We start from the raw sequence: 26,008 nt of genomic DNA, 5'->3' as shown, positions 1-26,008 counted from the left end.
CCCCAAAAAAAAAAAAAAAAAAAAAAAAAAGTGAAACTTATTTAATACTGCGTTTTCTAATCTTTGGAAAGACAATGCAATGACATAATAAGCAGTGTAGTGCAGTGGTTAAAAGCAATTATTGTAGAACCAGACTATATACATTCTCTTCCCAGCTCTATAGCTACTAGCTGTGTACGATCCTGGATAAGTTACGTAACTTTTCAGTAACTTAGTGCCTCAGTTTCCTCATCTTTAAAATGGGAATAACAGAACCTTCCTCATAGTTATTATAAGAATTTTTAACATGCTTCGGTACAGCACAGTGACTATAGTTAATAATACCATATTGCATATCTGAAAGTTGCTGAGAGTTTATCTTAAAAGTTCTCATCACAAGAAAAAAATTTTTTGTAACTATGTATGGTGACAGATGTTATCTAGCTTTATTGTGATGATCATTTCACAATATATACAAGTACTGAATCACGATGCACACCTAAAACTAATATATGTCAATTATACCTCAATTTCTAAAAATGTGCTATGTGTACCTATTAGAGCTAAATTTAAAAAACATATATGTTTTAAAAGGGATTGGCAGGGCTTCCCTAGTGGTGCAGTGGTTAAGAATCCGCCTGCCAATGCAGGGGACACGGTTTCCAGCCCTGGTCCAGGATGATCCCACATGCCGTGGAGCAACTAAACCCGTGCGCCACAACTATTGAGCCTGCACTCTAGAGTCCGTGAGCCACAACTACTGAAGCCCACGTGCCTAGAGCCCACGCTCCGCAACAAGAGAAGCCAGCGCAATGAGAAGCTGGCGCACCGCAACGAAGAGTAGCCCCCGCTCGCTGCTACTAGAGAAAGCCCGAGCGCAGCAACGAAGACCCAGCACAGCCAAAAATAAATAAAATTAAATTTAAAAAAAAAAGGGATTGGCAAAAAGGAAGCACTTTAAAAGTGCTGTTAAAAATTGTTTTCATTGGGCTTCCCTGGTGGCGCAGTGGTTGAGAGTCCGCCTGTCGATGCAGGGGACACGGGTTCGTGCCCCGGATTGGGAAGATCCCACATGCCGCGGAGCGGCTGGGCCCATGAGTCATGGCCGCTGAGCCTGTGCGTCCGGAGCCTGTGCTCCGCAACGAGAGAGGCCACACAGTGAGAGGCCCGCATACCGCAAAAAAAAAAGAAAATTGTTTTCATTAAAAGTAATAAATAAAATGCTAGACAAAAAAATTGTTTTCACAAAATCTATGTTTTAAAAAGAAAAAATAGGGCTTCCCTGGTGGCGCAGTGGTTGAGAGTCCGGCCTGCCGATGCGGGGACGCGGGTTCGTGCCCCGGTCTGGGAGGATCCCACTTGCCGCGGAGCGGCTGGGCCCGTGAGCCAGTGGCCGCTGAGCCTGCGCGTCCGGAGCCTGTCCTCCGCAACGGGAGAGGCCCACAACAGTGAGAGGCCCGCGTAACGCATTAAAAAAAAAAAAAAAGAAAAAATAAAAAAGAAAGTGAACCTTAAGAATACTAGAAAGTGGGCTTCCCTGGTGGCGCAGTGGTTGAGAGTCCATCTGCCGATGCAGGGGACACGGGTTCGTGCCCCGGTCCAGGAAGATCCCACATGCCGCGGAACGGCTGGGCCCGTAAGCCATGGCCGTTGAGCCTGTGCTCCGCAACAGGAGAGGCCACAATGGTGAGAGGCCCACATACCACAAAAAAAAAAAAAAAAAAAAAATGGCTTAAAATTCTCCTGTGACAAAGCACTTAGAAATCCTGGATAAAACACAACAGATATGTTTCCTAAATACATAGCTGAAAACTCAAGAAAGAAGTTTAAGTGTGAATGGACAACTGCCTTACTTGCTGGGTTGTAGATAATTTCACTAAGAGGCTTGGGTTTTACAAGTCGTGATTAGGAGATGATAAAGCCTGAACCTGAGAAGTTGGCACTGAGCCCTTTGGCATAAAGTTGGAACCCCTGAAGAACTAAAAACTCAGAGAAAGTGTAGACTAAAAAAAGGTGGGCGGGGGGGGCAGGGATATAACAGGAAAATGCATTTGTCCACCTCAACCTGGGTTCTTGTGGGATCAAAAAAATTTTGAGAATTTATAATCTTTCCTCGTTCAAACTTGGAGTCTGATATAATACTATTGTCTAAAAAACCCAAACTGAGAAAAACAAATAAAAAGAAGATTCTGGCTGGTAATATCTTTAAATCACCCGGCAGAAGCAAACATAAACGTGATTTATACAGATATATGCTAACTAAGGCCTATGAGAATCCTAAGACATAAAGTATTCCCTACCCCCACTCAACCCGCCAAAACTGAGGCTCACAATCCCAAACTATAAAAAGCACAAATAAACAAGCCACTCCAGAAAATGTCAGCACATACAATAAACAGCAAGATTAGATGCCTGAGAACTGCAGATTACAGAATGCACAGCACAAAGACTGAACCCTAACCATGGACTTTGGTTGGTTAAAAAAAAATTAAATAAGGGCAATATGAGCTTGATAATAACTCGGGAAAGGGAGAGACAGAGACAAAAACATGGAAGAACCTTCAATGCCAATCTGAAGCCAATCTGAAAAGGCTACATACTACATGATTCCAACTACGTAATATTCCGGAAAAGGTAAAACTATGGAAGCAGTAAAAAAATCAGTGGTTGCCAGAGGCCTGAGAGGAGTGAGTGAGGGATGAATAGGTAGAGTATAGGAAATCTTTAGGGCAGTGACACTATTATATAATATGATACTGTGATGGTAGATACATGTCATTATACGTTTGTCAAAAGCCATAGAATGTACAACACCAAGAGTGAAGCCTAATGTAAACTACGGATTTTAGTAAATAATAATGTACTGGCTCACCTACTGTAATAAATCTAACACACCAACTGCAAGACGTCAATAGGTGACTCTGGGGGTGAGGGAGAACATATGGGAACTCTGTACTTTCCACTCAATTTTTCTGTAAACCTAAAACTGCTCAAAAAAAAATCTAACGATTAAAAAAACCCTTTGATCATTTAAAAAATTAAATTGTCTTTTGATTGCTGATTTTTAAAGAGTTCTACATGTATTCTGGGCTCAAGTCCTTTATCAGATTATATTACATATATATGGTTTGCAAATATTTTCTCCCCTTCCGTGGATCAACTTTTCACTTTCTTGACTGTGACAAAGTTGGATGAAGTCCTATTTACTTTTCCTTTTGTCACCTGTGTTTTTGGTGTCACATATAAGAAACAACTGCCTAATCCAGGGTCTTAAAGATTTATTCCTATATTTTCTTCTAACATGTTACAGTTTTAGCTATTACATTTAAGTCTATAAGTCATTTGGAGTTAATCTCTACGTGTGGTATCAAGGGTCAAACTTCATTCTGTTACAAGTGGATACCCATTTGTTAAAGAACGAACTACTGAAAAGATTATCCTTTCCCCCATTGAATTATCTTGGCATCCATGTAGAAAATCAACTGGCTATAAGTGTGAGGGCTTATTTCTGGACTCCCTTTTTTTCTTTGGTCGCACCACACAGTATGCGGAACTTCCCTGACCAGGGATCAAACCCATGCCCCTGCATTGGAAGCACAGAGTCTTAACCACTGGACCACCAAGGAAGTTCTATTTCTGGACTTTCAATTTTAGTCCATTGATCTTTTCGCCTACCCTTTTGCCGGGAAAACACCGGCTTGATTACTGAAAATTTTTAGTGAGCTCTGAAATAAAGAAGTGAGTCCTCCTACTTTGTTCTTTTTACAAGATTGTTTTGGCTATCCAGGGTCCCTTGAATTTCCACATGAATTTTAGGATCATCTTATCAATTTCTGCAAGAGAGGAAGGCAGAATTTTGACAGAGATAGCATTGAATCTGAGGATCATTTTGAGGAATACTGCCATCTTAACAATACTATCTTCTGGCCCAACAACATGGGATGTTGTTCCATATACTTAGCTTCTTTCAACAATGTTTTAAAGTCTTCAGTATACAAGGGCTTTCCTGGTGGCGCTAGTGGTTCAGAGTTCGCCTGCCGAAGCAGGGGACTCAAGTTCGTGCCCCGGTGCGGGAATATCCCACATGCCGCGGAGCGGCTGGGCCCGTGAGCCATGGCCGCTGAGGCTGCGCGTCCGGAGCCTGTGCTCCGCAACGGGAGAGGCCACAACAGTGAGAGGCCCGTGTACCGCAAAAGAAAAAAAAAATAAGTCTTCAGTATACAAACAAGTCTTGTACTTGTTTTAAAAAAATTATGCTGGGCTTCCATGGTGGCGCTAGTGGTTGAGAGTCCGCCTGCCGAGGCAGGGTACTCGGGTTCACTCGGGTTCGTGCCCCGGTGCGGGAAGATCCCACATGCCGCGGAGCGGCTGGGCCCGTGAGCCATGGCCGCTGAGCCTGCGCGTCCGGAGCCTGTGCTCCGGAACGGGAGAGGCCACAACAGTGAGAGGCCCGTGTACCGCAAGAAAAAAAAAGAAAGTCTTCAGTATACAAACAAGTCTTGTACTTCTTTTAAAAAATTTACTCTGGGCTTCCCTGGTGGCGCAGTGGTTGAGAGTCTGCCTGCCGATGCGGGGTACACGGGTTCGTGCCCCGGTCCGGGAAGATCCCACATGCCGCGAAGCAGCTGGGCCCGTGAGCCGTGGCTGCTGAGCTTGCGCGCCCGGAGCCTGTGCTCCGCAACAGGAGAGGCCACAACAGTGAGAGGCCCACGTACCACAAAAAAAAAAAAAAAAAAAAAAATATTCTAAATATTTTATTCTTTTTGATGCTATTGTACATGGAATTGTTTCCTTAATTACATTTTTTGTACTGTTCATTGTTAGATGTATATAAATAAAAATGATTTTTGCATATTGATCTTATTAGCATCATATATACAAGATCGTGATATATGCAATTAGAAATACTTACACGTCTTCCTTTCCAATCTAGATGCCTTTTAACTATTTTCTTGCCTAACTGCTCTGGCTAAAACTTCCAGCACAATATTGAATAGAAGTGTCAAAAGCAGACATTCTTGTTTTGTCCCTGATCTTTGGGGAAAACCACTCAATCTTTCATCACTAAGTATTATGTCAGCCGTGGGTTTCCACAAATGCTCTTTATCAGGGTGAGGAAGTTTCCAGCTTATTCCTAGTTTGCTGAGTGTTTTTAACACGAAAGGGTGTAGGATCTAGTTAAATGCTTTTTCTGTCTCTTGTGACAAACATGTAGCTTTTGTCTTTTATTCTATGGCACAGCATTTACATATAACCTACACACATCCTTCTGTATACTTTAAATCACTTCAAGAATACTTATAATACCTAATACAATGTAAATGCTATAGAAATAGTTGTTGGAGGGGGCAAATTCACGTTTTGCTTTCTGGAACTTCCTGGAAACTTTTCCCCTGAAGATTTTCAATCCACAGTTGGAGGCGGAACCCATGGATACAGAGGGCAGACAGTACTCCTTTTTCTATACTGCTGGATTTGTTTTGCTGGATTTTGTTGAGGATTTTTGCATCCATATTTGTTACAGATATTGGTCTGTACCTCTCTTTCTCTTGATATCTTAGTCTGATTGTGGTTATCAGATAATAATGGCCTCACTGCATGAGTTTGGAAGGATTCCATCCTCTTTTATTTTCTGGAAGACTTTGCGAGGGACTGGTGTAAATTCTTCTGTATATGTTTTGTACAATTGACCAGTGAAGCCATGTTGGTGTGGGCTTCTCTTTGTGGGTAAGTTTTTAAATTACCTACTCGATCTCTTTACTAGTCATGGGTATATTCAATTTCTTTGTGAGTTAATTTCAGTAGTTTGTTTCATTCTAAGATTTGTCCATTTCATCTAAGTAAATCTAACATTTTGGTGTATGCTCATGGTATGCTCTTATAATCCTTTTTATTCCTGTAATATCAGTAGTCACGTCCTTTTATTCCTGATTTTAATAATTTGAGTATTCTTTTTTTCATGTTCAGTCTAACTAAAAGTTTATCAATTTTGTTGATCTTTAAAAACAAACTTTTATTACTTTTTGCTACTGATTTTGTATTCTCTATTTCATTTATTTGTACTCTAATCATTATTATCTCCTTCCTTCTGCTAGCTTTGGGTTTAGTTTGCTCTTCTTTCTAGTCTTTTAGGGCAGATGGTTAAGTTATTAATTTGAGACCTTTTTTTTTGGCCACACTGCACAGCTTGCAGGGGGATCTTAGTTCTCCGACCAAGGATTGAACCTGGGCCACAGCAGTAAAAGCCCAGAATCTTAACCACTAGGCCACCAGGGAACTCCCAAGATCCTTCTCTTTTTAAGATTGACATTTTACAACCGTAAATTTCCCCTAAGTGCTGCTTTAGTTGCATCCGATAAATTTCAATATGTTGTGTTTGCATCATTCATCCCAATGTGTTTTCTAACTTCCCTTTTTTTTTCTTTGATCAATTGCTTATTTTGAGGTGTTGTTTAATCTCCACGTATCTGTGACTTTCCCAAATTTCCTTCTGCTACTGATTTCTAATTTCATTCCACTGTGGCCAAAAAACATACTTTGTATGATTTCAATCCTTTTAAATTTATCAAAGTTTGTTTTATGGCCTAACATATGTCTGTCCTGGAGAACGATCCATGTGCATTTGAGAAGAATGTATATTCTGTTGCTCTTGGATATTCTATAAATGTCTGCTAGGTCTAGTTGGTTTATAGTACTGCTCAAGACTTCCATTTCCTTGTTGTCTAGTTGGTTTATCCACTACTGAAAGTGGGGTATTAAAGTCTCCAACTATTATATCTGAATTGCCTATTTCCCCCTTCAACGCTGCCAGCTCATGTATTTTGGGGCTCTTCTGTTCCTCAGATTGAGTAATCTCGATCGACTTCTTTAAGTTTGCTAATTCCTTCTTCTGCTAATTCAAATCTGACGTTGAGCCTCTTCAGTGAATTAATTTCAATTATTGTACTTTTTCACTCCGCAGTCTCTATTTGGTTCTTTTTTTCTATTTCTTTACTGCTATTGTCTACGTCTTGAGACATTTTTTCTCATACTTTTCTTTAGTTGCTTTAGTTCTTTGAATATAGTTAATCTTCATTATTTGCAGATTCTGTACTTATAAATTAGCCTACTTGATGAAATTTATTTTTAACCCCCAAATTCAATACTCACAGTGCTATCACAGTCATTCACGAACATGCATATAATGGCAAAAAATTTGAATCCTTTCTTGAGCATGTTCCCAGCTAAGGTCAAACAAGGTGTTGCTCTGCCTTTTTGTTTCAGTTCTCATACTGTAACAAGTATCTTTTTCATGTTCTATTTAGTGCCACTCTTTAATGTTTTTGTATTTTTCACTGGTGATTTCACTGTTTAGAATAGCCCCTAGTTGTAGTGCCAAAGTGCTGCCTAATTTCCTAAGTGCAAGAGACTGTGATGTGCCTTATGGAGAAAATACATGTGTTAATAAGTAAGTTTCAGGGGGCTTCCCTGGTGGCGCAGTGATTGGGAGTCCACCTGCTGATGCAGGGGACACGGGTTCGTGCCCCGGTCTGGGAAGATCCCACATGCCGCGGAGCAGCTGGGCCTGTGAGCCATGGCTGCTGAGCCCGCGCATCTGGAGCCTGTGCTCCACAACGGGAGAGGCCACAACGGTGAGAGGCCTGCGTACGGCAAAAGTTTCATGCAGGCATGAGTTACACTGCTGTTGGCTATGAGTTCAATGTTAATAAATCAATAATATAAATTAAATAAGGTATCTTTAAATGGAAGCGCACATAAAACAAGGTTATGTATTGATCAGTTGACAAAAATTATGTGACCAGAGGCTTGCAGGAACCTAACCTTGTATTTCCCCTAGGAGGAATGGATTCAGTATAAGCTAATGCAGTGTTTGCAGTGACTATATAGAACATAACTACCACAAATTGAGTGTATTTGCAACAACTGATTTAAAGTTCCTTTTCTAGTAAGTCCAGCACCTGGGCATCCTAAGTTTCTGTTGGCTGCCTTTTCCCCTGTGTATGGACTACCATATTTCTTTATAATGATAAGTGGATATTTTAAATAATATATTGTGGCAACTCTGGAAATCAGAATCTTTCACCTCTTTGGGGTTTATTATTGTTACTGTTTGTTTAGTGACTTTCTTGGAATAATTCTGTAAAGCCTGTATTCTTTGTCATGTGTGGCCACTACAGTCTGCTTGGTTAGCTTAATTCAAGATGTTGAATATGTTGCTTAAATGCCTTGAACAAGCAAGTCTCTCTGCTTTTGCCAAGCAGCTGTGTGTGTGTGTTGGGGAATCCTTTCAATATTTCAGCAGGCAGTTTAAAGCTCTAACCTGCCCTTCATTCCCTACTTGTGTGAAGCCTCAAGGTAACCAAGAGGTGAGGGATTAGAGCCTTCTCAGGTCATTCCTTGGCAGACATACAGCACTATACATTTGTGTTACCTGCCAGAGTACTAGGAATATATCAGAGGTTTTCTAAGTCCTCTATGGACATCTTATATCCCAGTTTTTCTTTTTAATTTTTTTGTCAGTCTTGTTAAGCCCAACTGGTAATTCCTCCTCAGACAACTGTCATGTTAAACAATTACCAATCATTATTTTTGATAAATGCCCCGGGACAGAACTTTTGGTAGAGTGAGCTCTGAGTCAAATAAAGACAAATCCTGAGAACACAGCTTTTCAGAAAGTTGCCAGGTAGGTCAAATAGTGACAATTCTGTGGGGATGGGCTTTTGCAGAGTTCCAAAACCATTCTGCTTCCTCGGGTGGCTGCTAGGCTGCTGGTTTTCAAGGTTACTGTAAAGCTAGGGAGAGGGAAATGAGAAGTAGAGCAAGTTAAAATGCCACCAAGCTCACTGTTCTGAAATTCATGCGTTTTCCTTGAATAAAACTTCCAGGATTATGGTAAGCCTTTAGTTAATTTCCAGAGTTCTACAAAGTTAATGCCCTCCACTCTCTGGTTTCAAATGCTGATAACTTGGAACTCAATTTCCAGCACAGACCTTTCCCCAAGCCTCACACTGTGTGAATACTGTCTGCTGTTGCTCTCCTTTGTGTCTTTTCACCTCTGTATTCCCAGTGCCTAACACAGTCTCCAGTGAATATATATTAAATGACTGGAAGGCATGACTGTATTATTTCTTACAATAACATCTGAATCTAATATTATCTCAAAATAAAATGCCTAATTTCATTTAAAAAAGAAAAAAGATCACCTCAGCTATTGCAGAGAATGAATTTTGGGGACAAGAACAGATGCAATTAGAAGGCTTTCATAATAATCAGCGAATTAAACAGCAATGGTATGACAGGTAGCCAACTGGCATAAGAGAAGGTGGGTAGAGATGGCTTATTTGTCTTCTTAAGTTATCTTCATGCTTAGGCTAACCAAGGTAAACTAGTATTCTGGCCAGTGCCATTACTGGAATATTTTAACATTTATCTTTCTCTAGAACTATGGTTTTCAATCTAGTATTTTCCTGATCAGTTCCAGGGTATAATGCAAATAATTTGTTTCTAATAATGGATTTTAAAAAACAAGCTGGTAAATGGTTTTTTCAAAAAGGAATCAAAGTGGAAGTTATCCACATAATATTTCTCTCACTTGCATCCCTGAGTAGGAGAAAGGGTGGAGTCAGTTAGCAAGCCTCCATTTCATGTAACCCTGGGTCTACTTTTGAGAGAATCATCCCTGTTAGGTTCATAGACATCACCTGGAAAAAAGGTTGTGCTTCTAAAAACCAAGTTTCTTTTAAACTGCAGCAATACCACAGACCAACACTATGCTATTGAGTGGTCACTTGTATGTTTCCTAAAGATATAAATGATCACTGATGCTTCTAGTTAAATCCTATGACTCTGAGTATCTGAGAGAAGCCTGAACTGTCCTACTGAATTCTTGAAAATGACTGTGTCTGACTAACTCTCCATGATGACCCCTCCAATATAATCACATATCAACCAAAATACCCATACATAACCCATGAAAGTAACAGCAGAGATGAGATCCAAATATATACTAAGTTTTAGGAAGATGTCTCTTCAAAGCTATTTAAAAGAACTCCGCTTTCGGAGATAAAATATTTAAATAGGCAAATCTTCCACTTCTTCATAAAGGCTTCTACCTTTAGTGTATTTTCTGAAAGTACATCTCATTCACGATATGACCATAAGGATACATAAAGTAATATTATCGATTTTCATTTTAATTATACACTTTATTATTCCTTGTTCAGGATCCATCTTAATGTTCTTATTTAAGGTACATCTGGGGACTTCCCTGGTGGTGCATTGATTAAGAATCCGCCTGCCAATGCAGGGGACACGGGTTTGAGCTCTGGTCTGGTAAGATCCCGCATGCCGCGGAGCAACTAAGCCTGTGCACCACAACTACTGAAGCCTGCAGGCCTAGAGCCCTTGCTCTGCAACAAGAGAAGCCACCGCAATGAGAAGCCCGTGCACCGCAATAAACAGTAGTAGCCCCCTTTTGCCACAACTAGAGGAAGCCCGCGCGTAGCAACGAAGACCCGACACAGCCAAAAATAAATACATAAATAAAAATGTAAAAAAAAGGTACATCTGGAATCTCTATGCTGTTGTCTACTGTTTCTTCTACTCCCAAACTGGATTCCTAATGGGTCCTGTTTAAGTGTCTTTGCTCTGTTTATCATTTATATACCTAGTGACTGTGTCAATTCCCAACAGTGTTAGACTGGTGAGTAAATCGGGTCCTGTTTATCTTTTCCTTTCCTCATCAAGAGAAGAAGCAAGCCTTGTAACCACATCAGACACTGAAGATGCAGTTCATTCAGGGATCAAGACTGAAATGAACCACTTCTTTATCTGTGCCAAGAACTCTGCAGACCGATTTCTTGCTCTTCATAATAATAGAAGTGCTTCATGTTTAAAACATCATTATCCTTTATACTATATGTGGGAAACTTGACCTTTGCAAAGATTTCCTCTTTCAGTAATAAAAAATATACACATAGGAAACATCCACTTGCGACACTAGGCCATGGCCAAGTCTGTAACTTTCCTTAAAATCCTTTCATATGTAGGGACTTCTCTGGCGGTCAGTGGTTAAAGACTCCACACTCCCAATGCAGGGGGCCCGGGATCGATCCCTGGTCGGGAAACTAGATCCTGCATGCCGCAACTAGGAGCTGGCACACTGCAGCTGGGGATCCCACACACCACAATAAAGATCCCTCGCGCAGCAACAAAGATCGCCTGTGCCACGGCTAAGACCTGGTGCAGCCAAATGAATGAATAAATAAATATTTTTTTAAAAATCCTTTCATATGTAAAGTGAATAACAGTGTCATCTCATCCAATTCTAAATAAGGTATTTACAACCTAGAACTTGAGGATTCCATGGAGTTCTAAATTTGGGGTTCTGAATTCTGGCTTTCAAGCTGACCCCATCAATTAATCTTAATTGTACGTGTTTGGCTAAATCTTCCCCAGCAGAGGTTTCCTATTACACACACCCATTATTGTGATGCCCACAGGTGCCAAAATATAAGTACTTTTATTCCCAGTTGTTACTCAAGTTAATTTGACTCTTCTCCTGAACTCAGCTGAAGTAGATGGCAAATGTTGTGTATATCTTTGCTGCCTTAGAACATGTGCTGATTTTAAACTCCAGTTAATGAACATCTAGTGATTCACTGGTCCTTTCCCAAAGCAAATTTTTAAAGATTTCTTTAATTCTGCTCTCACTTGCTAAAGAAAGCATTGCTGGATAAGAGACTAATTATGATGGTACCGGTGTTCCTTTCAAAATAATTTTATGATGTGTGCCCAATGTTGTCACATTGACATATTTAACAAATGAATCCCAATCATTATAAAAATATTTTAAGTTGCACCTATACATAAATGTATAACTATGAATGGAATGAAAATACCACCAAAATGTTTCCTGTTAGAACATGAATCATCAGTGTTTACCAACTAGAAGTAAGCTGTACAGTGTAAAGAGAGCTGGCCAGGGAGCCAGGAGATCTGTGTTCTAGCATGAGCTTGGACTTAATAATTAGCTTAATGAAGGTAGGGCCTTGGAAACATTACCTCTTGGCCTCAGTCTCACCATTGGTAAATCATGGAAGGTTAGACTAAATGGTATTTAATGGTTTTAATACACTAGGAAATCTGAATCTTGCATAGCAAAGGTCAGCAAACATTTTTTGTAAACACCCAGACAGAAAATATTTTCAGCTTTGCGGGCCAGATGGTCTTGGTTACAGCTATTCAGCTCCGCCATAGTAGAGCAAGACCAGTCATAAACAATAAACAAATAGGCGTGACTGTGTTCCAGTAGAACTTTATTCACGAAAACAAGTAGCTGGGTGGATTTGATCCACAGACCACAGTAAATCAGATCACATTTCCAATAACCCAGTTCCTTGCATTCTCCACAAATTTGTTGAAAGGAATTAATTCTATAACTTCAGGAAGAAATCCTGTTTTCTTGATTTGTTATTAATAAACCAGGAAAGATCCTGTACAAAGCATCCCATATCCTCCCTGTTCTCCCATACCCCCCTCTTCTTTGCCATTCTTGTCAGTAGCAGAGCACCCCCATTCTTCCAGTCTCCCAGGTCTTATGGAGCCTCTTAAAGGGATCTCTGCACATTATCCCTTATTTTTGTCCTGTCAGCAAGTCCCATCCTTTCTCCTCTTGCTAACTCCAATCTCTTCTCCTAAATCTAATATATACTCTTTCTGTCTATGCTTCCTAAAACACTGTTTCAGTCATTTCACTTCCTATCTTCAAAACCTTCCTAATTTCTACTGCATTGAATCTAAGTTCAAATGCAGTGGAGTTTCCAAGGCCTTACTTTTCCCTATGCAACAGGTCTTATTTCTCACAAGACCTAAACATCCACTCTCTGCCCCAGGCAAGGTGTTCCCTAGTGGTTCCCTACAAAGTCCATATTCATTTCTGTGCCTTTACCACCACAGTCAGTTATCCCCAAACCATTCTTTCTACCCACCCAAACCCCACCATTATTTCAAGGTCCAACTCAAGGATCAATTTTTATAAAGCCTTATACGCCAGTCCACAAAGATATTCTCTACCTCTACACTTCTACAGAATTCAGAGGCACTATCATATGGCTTAGTACTTATCTTCCTATTACTGTTTCTGGCAACCAAACTAGGCCATGTACACCCTTATGTATTTGCCAATGCTTAATACAATGCTAAAAACAAAACAGGTTTTAAATAAACAAAGGTTGAGAGAGAGAGGAATCAAATCCAAGGTCTAGCATTTTTGCTTCTCCTGAATTCTTTTGGCATATATCAGGTGCTGAGAATAACCATTACTCCATCTTACTCTGATTAAGCTTCCCAAACACATGATATTGCAGCTGTTATTAGAGGTAAGCAGTCTCCCATCTCCTTACCCCTCCCAATATTGCAAACAAATACATTTACAGGCTTATATATAGTCCCTACTATGTGGCTACGTATTTGTCTAGGATGTAGAGATACAGCAATGGACAAACTTATGTCCCTGTCCTTACAATGTTTTCAATCTAGTGGGAGGAAACAGAGAATAAGCAAATATTATGTCCAGAAATAGTGGTATGTACTATAAATAAAAACAGGTAGGTAAGGGGGCAGAGAGTGACGGGGGCCATTTTAGATGGATTTGTATATATTTATAATAATTGACAGGAGATATTAAAGAAAAGCAAGACTGAGTAGGGGGAGATAGGGTATTATTTTAGGTGGGACAGTGAGAAAGGACTCTCTGATATGGCAATATTAAGGAGAGTTGTGAATGATGTAAGGGAATGAGCTATCCAAACTATCTTGTGGCAGGGCATTCCAGGGAGTGATCTAACGCAAAACTCTAAGGTAGGAATATGTTTGGCTTGTTCAAAAAACAGTAGAGACAAGAGGGCTGGAGAGGAGTGAGCATTAAGCTGTACAAGATATAGTCAGAGGGCTTCCCCGGTGGTGCAGTGGCTGAGAGTCTGCCTGCTGATGCAGGTGACACGGGTTCGTGCCCCAATCCGGGAAGATCCCACATGCCGTGGAGCAGCTGGGCCCGTGAGCCATGGCCGCTGAGCCTGCGCGTCCAGAGCCTGTGCTCCACAATGGGAGAGGCCGCAACAGTGAGAGGCCCACATAGCGCCAAAAAAAAAAAAAAAACAAAAGTGATATAGTCAGAGACGGTTAGACAAGTAGCCAGGGGCCACGGCACACAGAATATAAAGACTTCTGGATTTATTCTGAGAAAGACAGAAAGCTATTGAGTGCTTCTGATCAAGGAAGTGACATGGCCTGATTTAAGTTTTAGAGATTATTCTGGCTACTTTGGGGAAAAATAAAATGTAGAAGAGTGAAAGCAAGTACACCAGTTCAAAGGCTTCTAGATTCAGCTTTGTATCTCCAATGCCTAAGACAGCATATGACATACAGACACTTAGGTATATACCACCTAGAATAGTATTTATCATCCTATATCTTTAATATAATATTAGTGGTAGTACACCAAACTCAGGTTTGAATCTCAGCTTATCTACTTTAAGTTTTATAACCATGAACATATTACTTAATCTGAGCCTCACTTCCTTACCAAAATGGAGCTACCTAAGAATTGTGAGAACTAAATGTGACAGTGTATACATAGCATTTAGCATAGTGCCTAATACATGGTAAAAGCTCAAAAAAGTGGTAGCTGGTTATTCTCTACCCACCTCCTCCCCCTCCAACAATGAGAATATAGTTGGAAGGCAACTGACTTCATTTATATTTATTCTTATTCTTATATTAATTTTTATTTCTTAACTATTGTCTTTTTTTAAAATGAATTTTTATTGGAATATAGTTGTTTTACAATTGACTTCATTTAGAGGAAAGCTCATAAAAACAAAACAAAGCCCTAATACCAGGAATATCAGGAGCTTAGTTATGGACATGTTAAGTTTAAGATGCCATTAGCCATGCAAGTCGAGATGGTGATTAGGCAGCTGAATATATGAGTCTGGAGCTCAGAGGAGAGGACTGAGCTGGAGATGAAACATCTGGGATTCAGGCCATAATTGGCATTTAAGACCATGAGCCTAAATGAGATCACCAAGGGAATATGTGTAAATAGAAAAGAGAGGACACAAAAAGAGTCCTAGAGTAATATAACATTCAATCATCAGAGGGAGGAGGAGGAAGAGCAAGTAGAATGAGAAAGATCAATCAGCCAGGTAGATAGAAAACCAACAGAGTATAGTACCCTAGAAGCCAAGTGGAAAAATCTGTTAAAAATTTAAAAGAGTTAATAAGTCAGATGGAGTAAGGTGAAAACTGGGAAGTCATCGTTGGATTTTTTTCTTCCAGTTGTATTGAGATAATATTGACATACAGCACAGTATAAGTTTAAGGTGTACAGCATAATGATTTGACTTACATACATCTTGAGGCCATTATCACAATAAGTTTAGTGAGCATCCATCATCTAGTACAGACACAAAATTAAAGAGATAGAAAAAAAAACTTTGTTCTTGTGATGGGAACTCTTAGGCTTGACTCTTTTAACAACTTTCATATGTAACACAGAGCAGTGTTAACTATATTTACCATGTTGTACATTACAATCCCGGTACTTACTTATTAACTAGAAGTTTGTACTTTCTGACTGCTTTCATCCAACTCCCCTTCACTCCACTCCTCACCTCTGGTAACCACAAATCTGATCTCTTTTTCTATGACATTGTTTGCTTTTGAAGTATAATTGACCTACAACAGTATGTTAGTTCCTGTTTCACAACACAGTGATTCAATGTTTCTATACATTTCAAACTGATCACCACAATAAGTCTAGTTATGCTATGTCACTATACAAAGATATTACATAGTTATTGACTATATTCCCCATACTATATATTTCATACACATGACTCGTATATTTTGCAACTGGAAGTTTGTACCTCTTAATCTCACCCATCTATTTCTTTCCTCCTCCCTGCCCACTCTCCTCTGGCAAACACCTGTTTGTTCTCTGCATCTAGAACTCTGTTTCTATTTTAAGTTTGTTCACTTGTTTATTTAGCCTTCACATATAAATGAAATCATACAGTATTTGTCTTTGTCTGATTTATTTCACTTAGCATAATACCCTCTAGGTCCATCCATGGTGCAAAAGGCAAGATTTCATTCCTTTTTATGGCTGAGTAATATTCTACTGCATATATGTATATGTATATGTATATGTATATGTATACACACACAATGTGAGATATATATATATATATATATATATCACATCTTCTTTACCCATTCATCAACTTAGGCTGCTTCACATCTTGGCTACTGTAAATAATGCTGCTATGAACACAGAGGTGCATATATCTTTTCTAATAAGTGTTTTGGTTTTCTTCAGATAAATACCCAGGAGTAGAACTGCTGGATCGTATGGTAGTTCTATTTTTAGTTTTTTGAGGAACCTCCACACTGACTCCATAGTGGCTGTGCCAATTTACATTCCCACCACCATTCCCTTTTCTCCACATCCTCGCCAACACTTGTTATTTGTTGTCTTTTTGATAACAGCCATTCTGACAGGTGTGAGGTTATACCTCATTGTAGTTTTGATTCAAAGTTCCCTGATGGGGCTTCCCTGGTGGCGCAGTGGTTAAGAATCCACTGCCAATGCAGGGGACATGGATTCGAGTCCTGGTCTGGGAAGATCCCACATGCCATGGAGCAACTAAGCCCATGCGCCACAACATCATTTACTGAAGAGGCTGCCTTTTCCCCACTGTATATTTTTGCCTCCTTTGTCATAGATTAATTGACCATATAAGTGTGGGTTAATTTCTGGGCTCTCTATTCTGCTCCATTGATTTAGGTGTCTTTTTTTGTGCCAGTACCACACTGTTTCGATTACTGTGGCTTTGTAGTATAGTCTGAAGTCAGGGAACATGATACCTCCAGCTTTGTTCTTCTTTCTCAAGATTGGTTTGGCTACTCAGGATCTTTCATGTTTCCATACAAATGTTAGAATTCTTTGTTCTAGTCCTATGAAAAGTGCCACTGGCATTTGATAGGGTTTGCACTTTATCTGTAGATTGCCTTAGGTATGGTCATTTTAACAATATTAATTCTTCCAATCCATGAACACAGTATATCTTTCCCCCTGTTTGTGTCATCTTCAATTTCTTTCACTGGTATCTTACAGTTTTTGGAGTACAGGTATTTTCTTCCATAGTTAGATTTATTCCTAGGTACTTTACTCTTCGATGCGATTGTAAATGGGATTGTTTTCTTAATTTCTCTGATAGTTCATGTTAGTGTATAGAAGTGCAACAGATTTTGTATCCTGCAACTTTACCAAACTCATTGATGAGCTCTTCTAGTTTTTTTGTGGTGTCTTTAGGATTTTCTACATATAATATCATGTCATCAGCAAACAGTGACAGTTTTACTACTTCCTTTCTAATTTGGATTCTTTTTATTTCTTTTTCTTGTCTGACTGCCTTGGCTAGGACTTCCAATACTATGTTGAATAAAAGTGGTGAGAGCGAACATCCTTGTCTCGTCCGTGATCTTAGAGGAAATGCTTTCAGCTTTCCACCACTGAGTATGATGTTAGCTGTGGGCTTGTCAGATATGGCCCTTGTTATGTTGAGGTATGTTCCCTCTATACACACTTTTTTAGAGTTTTTATCATACATGGATGTTGAATTCTGCCAAAAGCTTTTTCTGCATCTATTAAGATAAAACATATAATTTTTATTCTTCAATTTAATGTGGTGTGTCACACTGATTGATTTGTGAATACTGAACCATACGTGCATCCCTGGGATAAATCCCACTTGATCATGGTGCATGATACTTTTAATGTATTGTTGAATTCAGTTTGCTAATGTTTTGTTGGGAATTTTTACATGTATGTTCATCAGTGGTATTAGCCTGTAATTTTCTTTTTTTGTGCTGTCTTTATCTGATTTTACTATCAGGGTGATGCTGGCCTCATGTAATGAGTTTGAAGTATTCTTTCCTCTACAAGTTTTTGGAACAGTTTGAGAAGGATAGGTGTTAACTCTTCTCTAAATGTTTGGTAAATTCAACTGTGAAGCCATCTGGTCCTGGACTTTTGTTTGTTAGGAGTTTTTAAAATTACTGATTCAATTTCATTACTGGTAATTAGTCTGTTCATGTTTTCTATTTCTTCCTGGTTCAGTCTTGGGAGATGGTAAATTTCTAGGAATTTGTCCATTTTTTCCAGGTTGTCCATTTTATTGGCATATAGCTGTCTGTAGTAATTTTTTATGATCTTTTGTATTTCTCTGGTATCAGTTGTGACTCCTTTTCCATATCTGAATTTATTGATTTGGGCCCTCTTTTTTTCTTGATGAGTCTAGCTAAAAGTTATCAATTTTGTTTTTTTCCCAAAGAACCAGCTCATTGAAAGTTTCACTGATCTTTTCTATTGTTTTTTTAATCTCCATTTCATTTATTTATTTATTTTTATTTTGGTTGTGCAGGGTCTTAGTTGCTGCAGGTGGGCTCCTCAGTTTCAGCTCGTGGGCTTCTTAGCTGCAGCACATGAACTCTTAGTTGCAGCATGCATGTGGGATCTAGATCCCTGACCAGGGATCAAACCTGCATCCCCTGCATTGGAAGGCAGATTCTTAACTACTATGCCACCAGGGAAGTCCCTCATTTATTTCTCCTCTGATTCTTTACAATTTCTTCCCTACTACTCACTTTGGGTTTTGTTGGTTTTTGTTTTTGTTTTAGTTCCTTTAGGTGTAAGGTTAGGTTGTTTATTTGAGATTTTTCTTGTTTCCTGAGGATGTTATAAACCTCCCTCTTAGAACTACTTTTGCAGGTGGATTTAGTGATGTGGTGGACTGGCACAAGTCAATGCCATATTAGAATACGTTCAAGGAGAAAAATGTTAAACAGTAAATTCAGACGATGGTTCAAGAAATTACACTGAAAGGGCAGGAGAGAAATGGGGTGGTAGCTGGAAGAAGAAGTCTTTCTCTTTTAAAAATGGAAGAAATAACAGCATAAATGCTGATGAGATAGTGACAGCAGAGGGGGAAATTGATAAATGCAGTAGAGAAAGGGAAAACTGCTGCAGCACTATACTTAAGGGGGCAAGCGCAGACGGGATCTGATACCGAAGTCAAGGGGATTGTTGGCCTTAGCAGGGGAAAACAGATATAGTTTATCCTTAGTAACAGAAGAGAAGGTGTAAATGCAATAAATGCAGGTAGGTGAATAGATGTCATGGAAATTCTCTTCCAACTGTCCCAGTTTCCTCAGAGAAATAGGAAGAAAGTTCATCAGTGGAGACAGAGATGGGACAGAAGGTATTGTAGTATAGGTTTAAAGAAAAAGGAAAAAAGCATGAAATAGTAATCTAAGGGAGTAGGAGAGTGAATGAACTCAAGAAACACAGTGTGACTGAATTAAAGTAAAATCAGTTGCCAGGTTATTCTCCACCTAAGTTTGGCCCCACTGGTGCAGGTAAAGATACAAAACAGGTGGAGATGAAGGGATAATGAGGATACAGGTTAGTCAAAGAAGTACAATTAAGGGAGAGACCAGCAGAGGAATCGAGGGTGTATGCAAAGGAGTGCTAATAATGATTGACTATGGAAAAGCAGAGTAAGGAGAGTGAAAAGCTGATCAGACTGATAGACTGTTGGTCCTGGTGGAGTCTGAATATTAAAGGGAGTGAAGTGGAAAGGTGGAGAGTTTCATTTGGAGAGTAAGATATTTACAGCTGAAATTGTCATAAAAGGTTAAGAATTACTATAGCATAGAACCAGATCCTTGGGATTCCTACATTTAATAAGAAAGTTCAGTGTAAAGGTAAAATGAGAATCTATATGTAAGACCTGAATGGCAGGTAAGAGAATTAAAGGTAGATGATGGAATATAGCCTTGGAATTCCTCATTTTCTCTGTATAATTTATCAAAAACTCTTAGAGAAAACTAATTCCAACTTTTCTAAGGAAAACAATGATTCAGGTTAAAAAAGAGAAACCCTGTTTGTCTGCTTAATCATTGTTCAAAATGTACTCATGGCTTCTAAAGTCCTACACCTTTCTGCTTACAGAGTTAAATATATAAACTAACTTAAATAAAGTTAACTGCCATTCTCTTTAGTTTATCTCTTGATACCAGTATTAATAATTTCCACATTTCCCAGAGAGAAATCATTAGTTTAAGAAGAAAAAGCAACTTTCATATTTAAAGATTTCAAAGCAAACCATCACCCAAATATATAAACATTCATCTGCATATTCTTTAATTATCTACTTTTCAAATCCACCTACAAGACATAACTTTATATCCAAGCTGTTGAACAGTTAAATATACAATTAAAATGGTACTTTTCATAGCCTGAAAAAAAATGAGTCTTGGGAATTTCAGCCTGGCATACAACAATTATTAAAATCTATTAAATTCATAGTTAGTGTGAATAACAACAGCAGTTATTTGCTTTACTTACCTCCTTAATAGCATCTTCATTAGGAAGAATGGAACATAAGCACGTCATATAAGCTTGCTGAAAAGATGACACATTTGAAATTTCTTTAGATTCTGCACATAGTTTTGATAAAGCAGTAGCCTGGGGGATGCAGTTAGATTTCAACAAATGTTTTATTCGCATTTGCAGAAAGAAAGGTCCTTCTTGTGCAATCAATTTATTGACTAGAAAAAAGGAAAAATAAAACAGTTTGATAACATACCACATTAACATGTCAAGGTTGTAAAGATGAAAGTTTGATATCTTCTGTTGTTGCTTGTTTTTAGTGGACAAAAAGTCAGCTGATATAACTGGAAGTTTATTCTGATCTCAGTACTCATCTAACAGAGCAAAGAGCAAAATAAATTAATGTTGCTAATTATTCCCACATTACTTAGTAGTTTTATTTTGAACACCATACCTTTTAAAAAAGCTACTACTAACATTTCATCAAAATTCATTCTTTCACCACCTCCTCCCTCACTTTCTTATAAGGATAGTAAGGAACAATGAAATGAACTATAAACTTAAGTACAAGGCAAAAAGGCAAGTATCCTGTGTAATATTAACAACTACCACTTGTACACTTATGAGATACCAAGCTTTAAGCTGACTGTTTTTATATACCTCTCATTTATTCTTCACACCACCACCAAGGCAAGTATTGTTATCCCCAGTTTAAGGTTAGGAAAATTAATACTCAGAGAAATTAGGTAACTTGCCAAGGATTCCAAAGCCAGTGGTGGTCTTTCCTCTAAACCAGGCATTTCTCAAAGTGTGTTCCACCGACCAAAAGACCTGAGAGATAGTCCTAGAAAAAAAAAGGATTCCTTGGTCAAATCTCTGAACAGTCCTGCAATGAAGAAAACTGTTCACTTTTATTTAACCCAAGGTTTCCCAAACTGATTTGACCAGAGAACCCTTTTACACATATCATTAGCACAACGTAAAATCTACGTTCCTGGTTCAGTACACACTTTGGAAAATGCTGCTCTGAGCAGTACTCAATATTAAGCACCTGAACATAGATTTGTACAGTGTTCTGGACAAGCCCTCGATTTACAAATAGTAAATACTTAACAAGTGTGTGGCATCGTTACACAGTATTATTTAAAGAACAGAGGTGGGAATATACATGTCAAGATGAGTGGCAAGCAAACAAACTGCTTTAGGTGGTTCACCTAAAATGGTGTTCCTTAAACTCAAAAGTGCCTTCTGAACCACCAGGGGAATTGTAGTAGAATGCAGATGCTAATTCAGTAGGTCTGGGATGGGACCTGAGACTGTGCTTTTCTAATAAGCCTCTCAGGTAATAGCCATGCTACTAGGTCTACAGGCCACATGTGGAATAGAAATCATTAATATTAATGATAAACCACCAGGACGGTGGGGAGGGGAGGGAGAGACCACTGGCCCAATCTTAACTACATATCAGAATCAACTGTAGAGATTTAAAAATTCTCTTTTGTAAAAAAATGGGTAACACCATATACGCAAATGACACAAAATTCAAAAGGCACACCAAAAGGTATACAGTTAAAAGTTGTCTCCCTCCTACTCTGACTCCAGTCCCCTAGTCTCTCTTCCCAAGAAACAATAATCATTTCCAATTTTTTGTTTACCCTTCCAGAAACATTCTTAGTACAGAAGACATATTTCTTTTCCCACTTACTATATCATACAGGTCATTCTATCACATCACTGTACATTGAGAGCTACCTCAATACTTTTAACAAATAAGTATTGTTCCACTGTAGGGATATAATTAATTTAACCAATCCCCTCCTGATACACTTGCAAGTTGTTTCCAATCTTTGACAACTGTCAATAATGCTACAATCTACAGTCCTGTACAAAGGCCATTTCACACATGCACGACTGTTATCTATAGCAAAAATTCCAAGAAGTGAAATTACTGCCAAATTAATCTCCAGAGATTGTATCAATTTACACTCCCAGCACTTATAGGTGGAAGGTGCCTGTTTCCTGTGGCACTTCAAAAAGGTCTGTATTCCAGACCTCCAACCCTGGAGATTTTGATTTAGCAGGTAGTGCCTGGACCTTGGGGGTGTGTGTGTGTGTTTTGGTTTTTAATTCCATAGATACTCTAATACACAGTCAAGGTCAAAAGGCATGGACAGAAAATAGATCATTTGCATTTGGACTTTCTCTATTTTAGTCCCACAAGCACTAAATCCCACAAAATGAACTCACAATCATATCTCAAAAAGCTCCTGTTCCTTACTTATTTTCAGTAATGGTATTCTCTCAATCATAAAGAAATGAAATTTTGGCATTATCCTTCCTTGCCAACTCCTTTCCTAAGGAAATCAACTTAGTTACTGTGTCCTAGCAATTCTTTTTAAAATTCTCTCCAACCTAGTTCCTCCATATTATTTCCTGCCACATCTGTCCCTACATCCTAAATGCCTAATATCAGATTATGCTCTATTCATCTGCTCTACCAACTTGTATGCATTTCACAAATCTCACACCTGAAAACAGGCACGTTATCTATACAAGCCACTCCCTTCTAAATTCCCACAGCATTTTACTTCTTTTGCCACACTTAGCTTTCTCTTTAAGTACAATGATAAATGATTAGAGTGTATGAAGGTTAAGATCTCAGGTTGTGGAATCACAAAACTGAGGCTGAATCATGACTGTCACATATACTAGCTGTGAAGCCCTTGGAAATTAGTAGACCCTGTCTGAGCCTCAAGTTTCTTCATCCTATGAAAAGGTTAGTAATATCTACCCCAAAGAGATGAAAGAGTCCATAAATGAATACCGGAATGCAAGTAAGACACAAAGCACAGGGCCAGGCAGAGTAAATGCTCAATACTACTTGCTATTATTTGTCCCTGATATCCCCCTTATTACACTGTCAGCAATTTGTGTACAAATACCATGCCTTGTTAACTTTTGTATTCCCTACAGCGCTAAGCACAATGCTTTATATATTACAGATGTTTAATAAAACCATGTATTTAGCAACCAATGGTTATCACTTTAATCAATCAAAAACTTTTAGATATCTCCTCATCTGGGCCCAGATCCTGCCTCCACAGTTTTAACTACACAGCCTTGGGCATGTGTAATCTCTTGCCTGTTTAACGGATTACAGGAGATAGAAAGCACTAACACTGTGCCCATCACACAGCAGGCAATCTATAAATCGTAGCTATTATTTCTATGAGGTAAAACTATTTTACTCAACATATTACAGCCACAGTTAAACCACTATATCAATTTTTAACACACAGATCAGACTTGCATTTTAAAAATCATTTTAAGTTATGTTAAAATCAATACTTAACTGTATTTTTAAAAAGGAAATCCATCCATACATTTCAATATTTAAAATGACACAATGAAGTGTACACTAAGATGTCTCACTCCCAACTGTGATCCCTTCTGTATATTATTTTTTCTAAACATTTTAATACAAAAAAAATGTTTAATCATATACCCTCTCCTCCATCTAGGTTCAACAATTGAACTGTTTTGCCATATTTCTTTATCTAGCTTTTCTTTTTCTCAGTCACTTAAAAGTAAGGTGCAAACATCATGACAGTTTACCTCATATATACTTCAACATGTAAAAAATGGTAACATTTTAGGTCCAGCTAAAAATTTTGTTTTCTTTTTTAACAGAAGAGAGTGTTTTTGTTTTTACTGAAGGCTCAGGTGGCACATGACAATTCATAAAATGGCTTCAGAGGTAGGTGGTAGAAGGGAAAAAATGAACTGGGGTGGGAAAGAAAAACCACCAGGAAGAAGTAAGAGCTGGCTGGTTCCTTCGCAGCTTGATTTAGGGGAGGAAGTTAGTACCTCTGAACAATTAGGATGGATCTCTTCCTTCAATCCTTGGTAGGGGAGAGAAAAAAAAGAACAAAAGGCTGCTGCTTTGGCCCTCCTGAGTCTCAAGAAAAATGGGGAAAAGCCAGTGCCTTGATGTCATGAATTAAGGGGGGGAAGGAGGGTGCTGGGTAGGGCACAGGTCAGCTGGAAAAACTGGCAGATACCAGATGGTAGCTCTGGGTTTCCTCTAGTTGGAACCACTCTAGTACAGTGGAAGGGGGGTCTCCAAGGTTGATGGGCCTGAGGTCTTTAGGGCTGTGGGCTGCTGCCATCACCATTGGAACCAGGGGTGGTTGGTAGGCACTGGGGCTCAAGTCAGGAACCATCAGTGGGGCTGGGCTTGGTCTTGCCAGCCCTGTTTTGTGGTAGGCTGCTGGGGTGACCTGAGGTAGAAAGGTGTTTGACACCTGGGTGGGAGGACCTGCTCATTTCCCTGCTGATCATGCCAGGCAGAAGTGTCAACAACTGGCACTTATTACGTACTTCAGTAATAACTGTTTTTTGGTGGGGACGGGGTTACAAAATTCAAGAATTTGTGGCAGGAAAAATAAAATTCTTATACACTTTTTTTTTTAATTCAAAAAACTAAACCAAAAAGCATTTATTGAGTTACTTGGGAGGCTAAACATTTTGTACTTTTATGCTTCTGATTACTATGTTATTGAAAAAAGGCAATTAATGAAATGATAGTCACTGCTTTCTAGCATCAAATATGTTGATATCTGGGCTGCAAGGGCAATGGAGCTATAAAGGAGGCTTTCTAAATCTGCTGACCTGAAATTAGTAAGGGCCAGTTGCAGAAGTAAGCAGGCAACAGGCTGCCCACCACTTATACTGTGGTTCTCAGAAAAATTCCTTACATATGTAGGTAACCTATACCCATTCAGAGTTTACAGATAGTGGGTACTTAACTTAATCTTTATTGAATATATAGGATACCACGGAATATTAGGTAAACAGTGCTTCTCCCCATTTCTTGATTTTTTCTATGTGAAAAGAAATTGAGTACTGTTAACTCCTGGACTGGGAGGGATATATTTGATTAGTACGTTGGGGAAAATAAATTGGGGACATTTAATGCAACTCCATCTTTTCCCTCTGGGGCTTGGGCCTATCTACAAAGGTCACGCATTCTTCACTCCTGGAGCCTTATCTGGACTGGGACCTGCCTAATTCTGGGATCCTCTTGCAACTATTTGGCCCTGTCCTCTAACAACTTTTAATAATAATAAGGGCAATAATTTAGCCTCCACCTGCCTATATTTACAAAAGGATGCCATTTACTGGGAACCTCAACAGAAAACAATAAATAGCAATCTATTTTCTATTTAACAGCTATTCTCCTTATTCATTTTTTTTCTTGTCCGTGTAACTGATAAGCAGTAGAATTATCAGAGGAAAGGGACCAAGAGAAAATCTAAACACTCTTATTATCAATCTTCTGACTATACAGAAAAACCCAAACAGCATGTATACAATAGGTGATCAAACTTGGTGAATGAATAAGCTAACTGTAATATTTTAAGATATCAACATTCAAAAGGCCTGTTCTGAGACCTGAACTAAAGATCTATAAAAAATGGGACTTTCCTGGTGGCGCAGTGGTTAAGAATCCACCTGCCAATGCAGGGGACACGAGTTCGAGCCCTGGTCCGGGAAGATCCCACATGCCGT

General features: G+C 38.9%; 1 protein-coding gene across 1 annotated transcript in view; it reads right to left on the bottom strand.

Annotated features, from left to right (window-relative positions):
- The window catches only part of RLF (RLF zinc finger), an 80,880-nt gene that overhangs the window by 16,960 nt on the left and 37,912 nt on the right, over positions 1 to 26,008 (bottom strand). The window contains exon 5 of the mRNA XM_032638539.1: positions 20,453 to 20,655. Coding sequence (XP_032494430.1) covers positions 20,453 to 20,655 — 203 coding nt within the window. The remainder of the gene's footprint in view (positions 1 to 20,452; positions 20,656 to 26,008) is intronic.

The sequence above is a fragment of the Phocoena sinus genome, chromosome 1 (genome assembly GCF_008692025.1).
Source record: "Phocoena sinus isolate mPhoSin1 chromosome 1, mPhoSin1.pri, whole genome shotgun sequence".
Taxonomy (NCBI): domain Eukaryota; kingdom Metazoa; phylum Chordata; class Mammalia; order Artiodactyla; family Phocoenidae; genus Phocoena; species Phocoena sinus.
The sequence above is the reverse complement of the archived record's forward strand: the minus strand, read 5'-3'. Positions and strand labels throughout refer to the sequence as shown.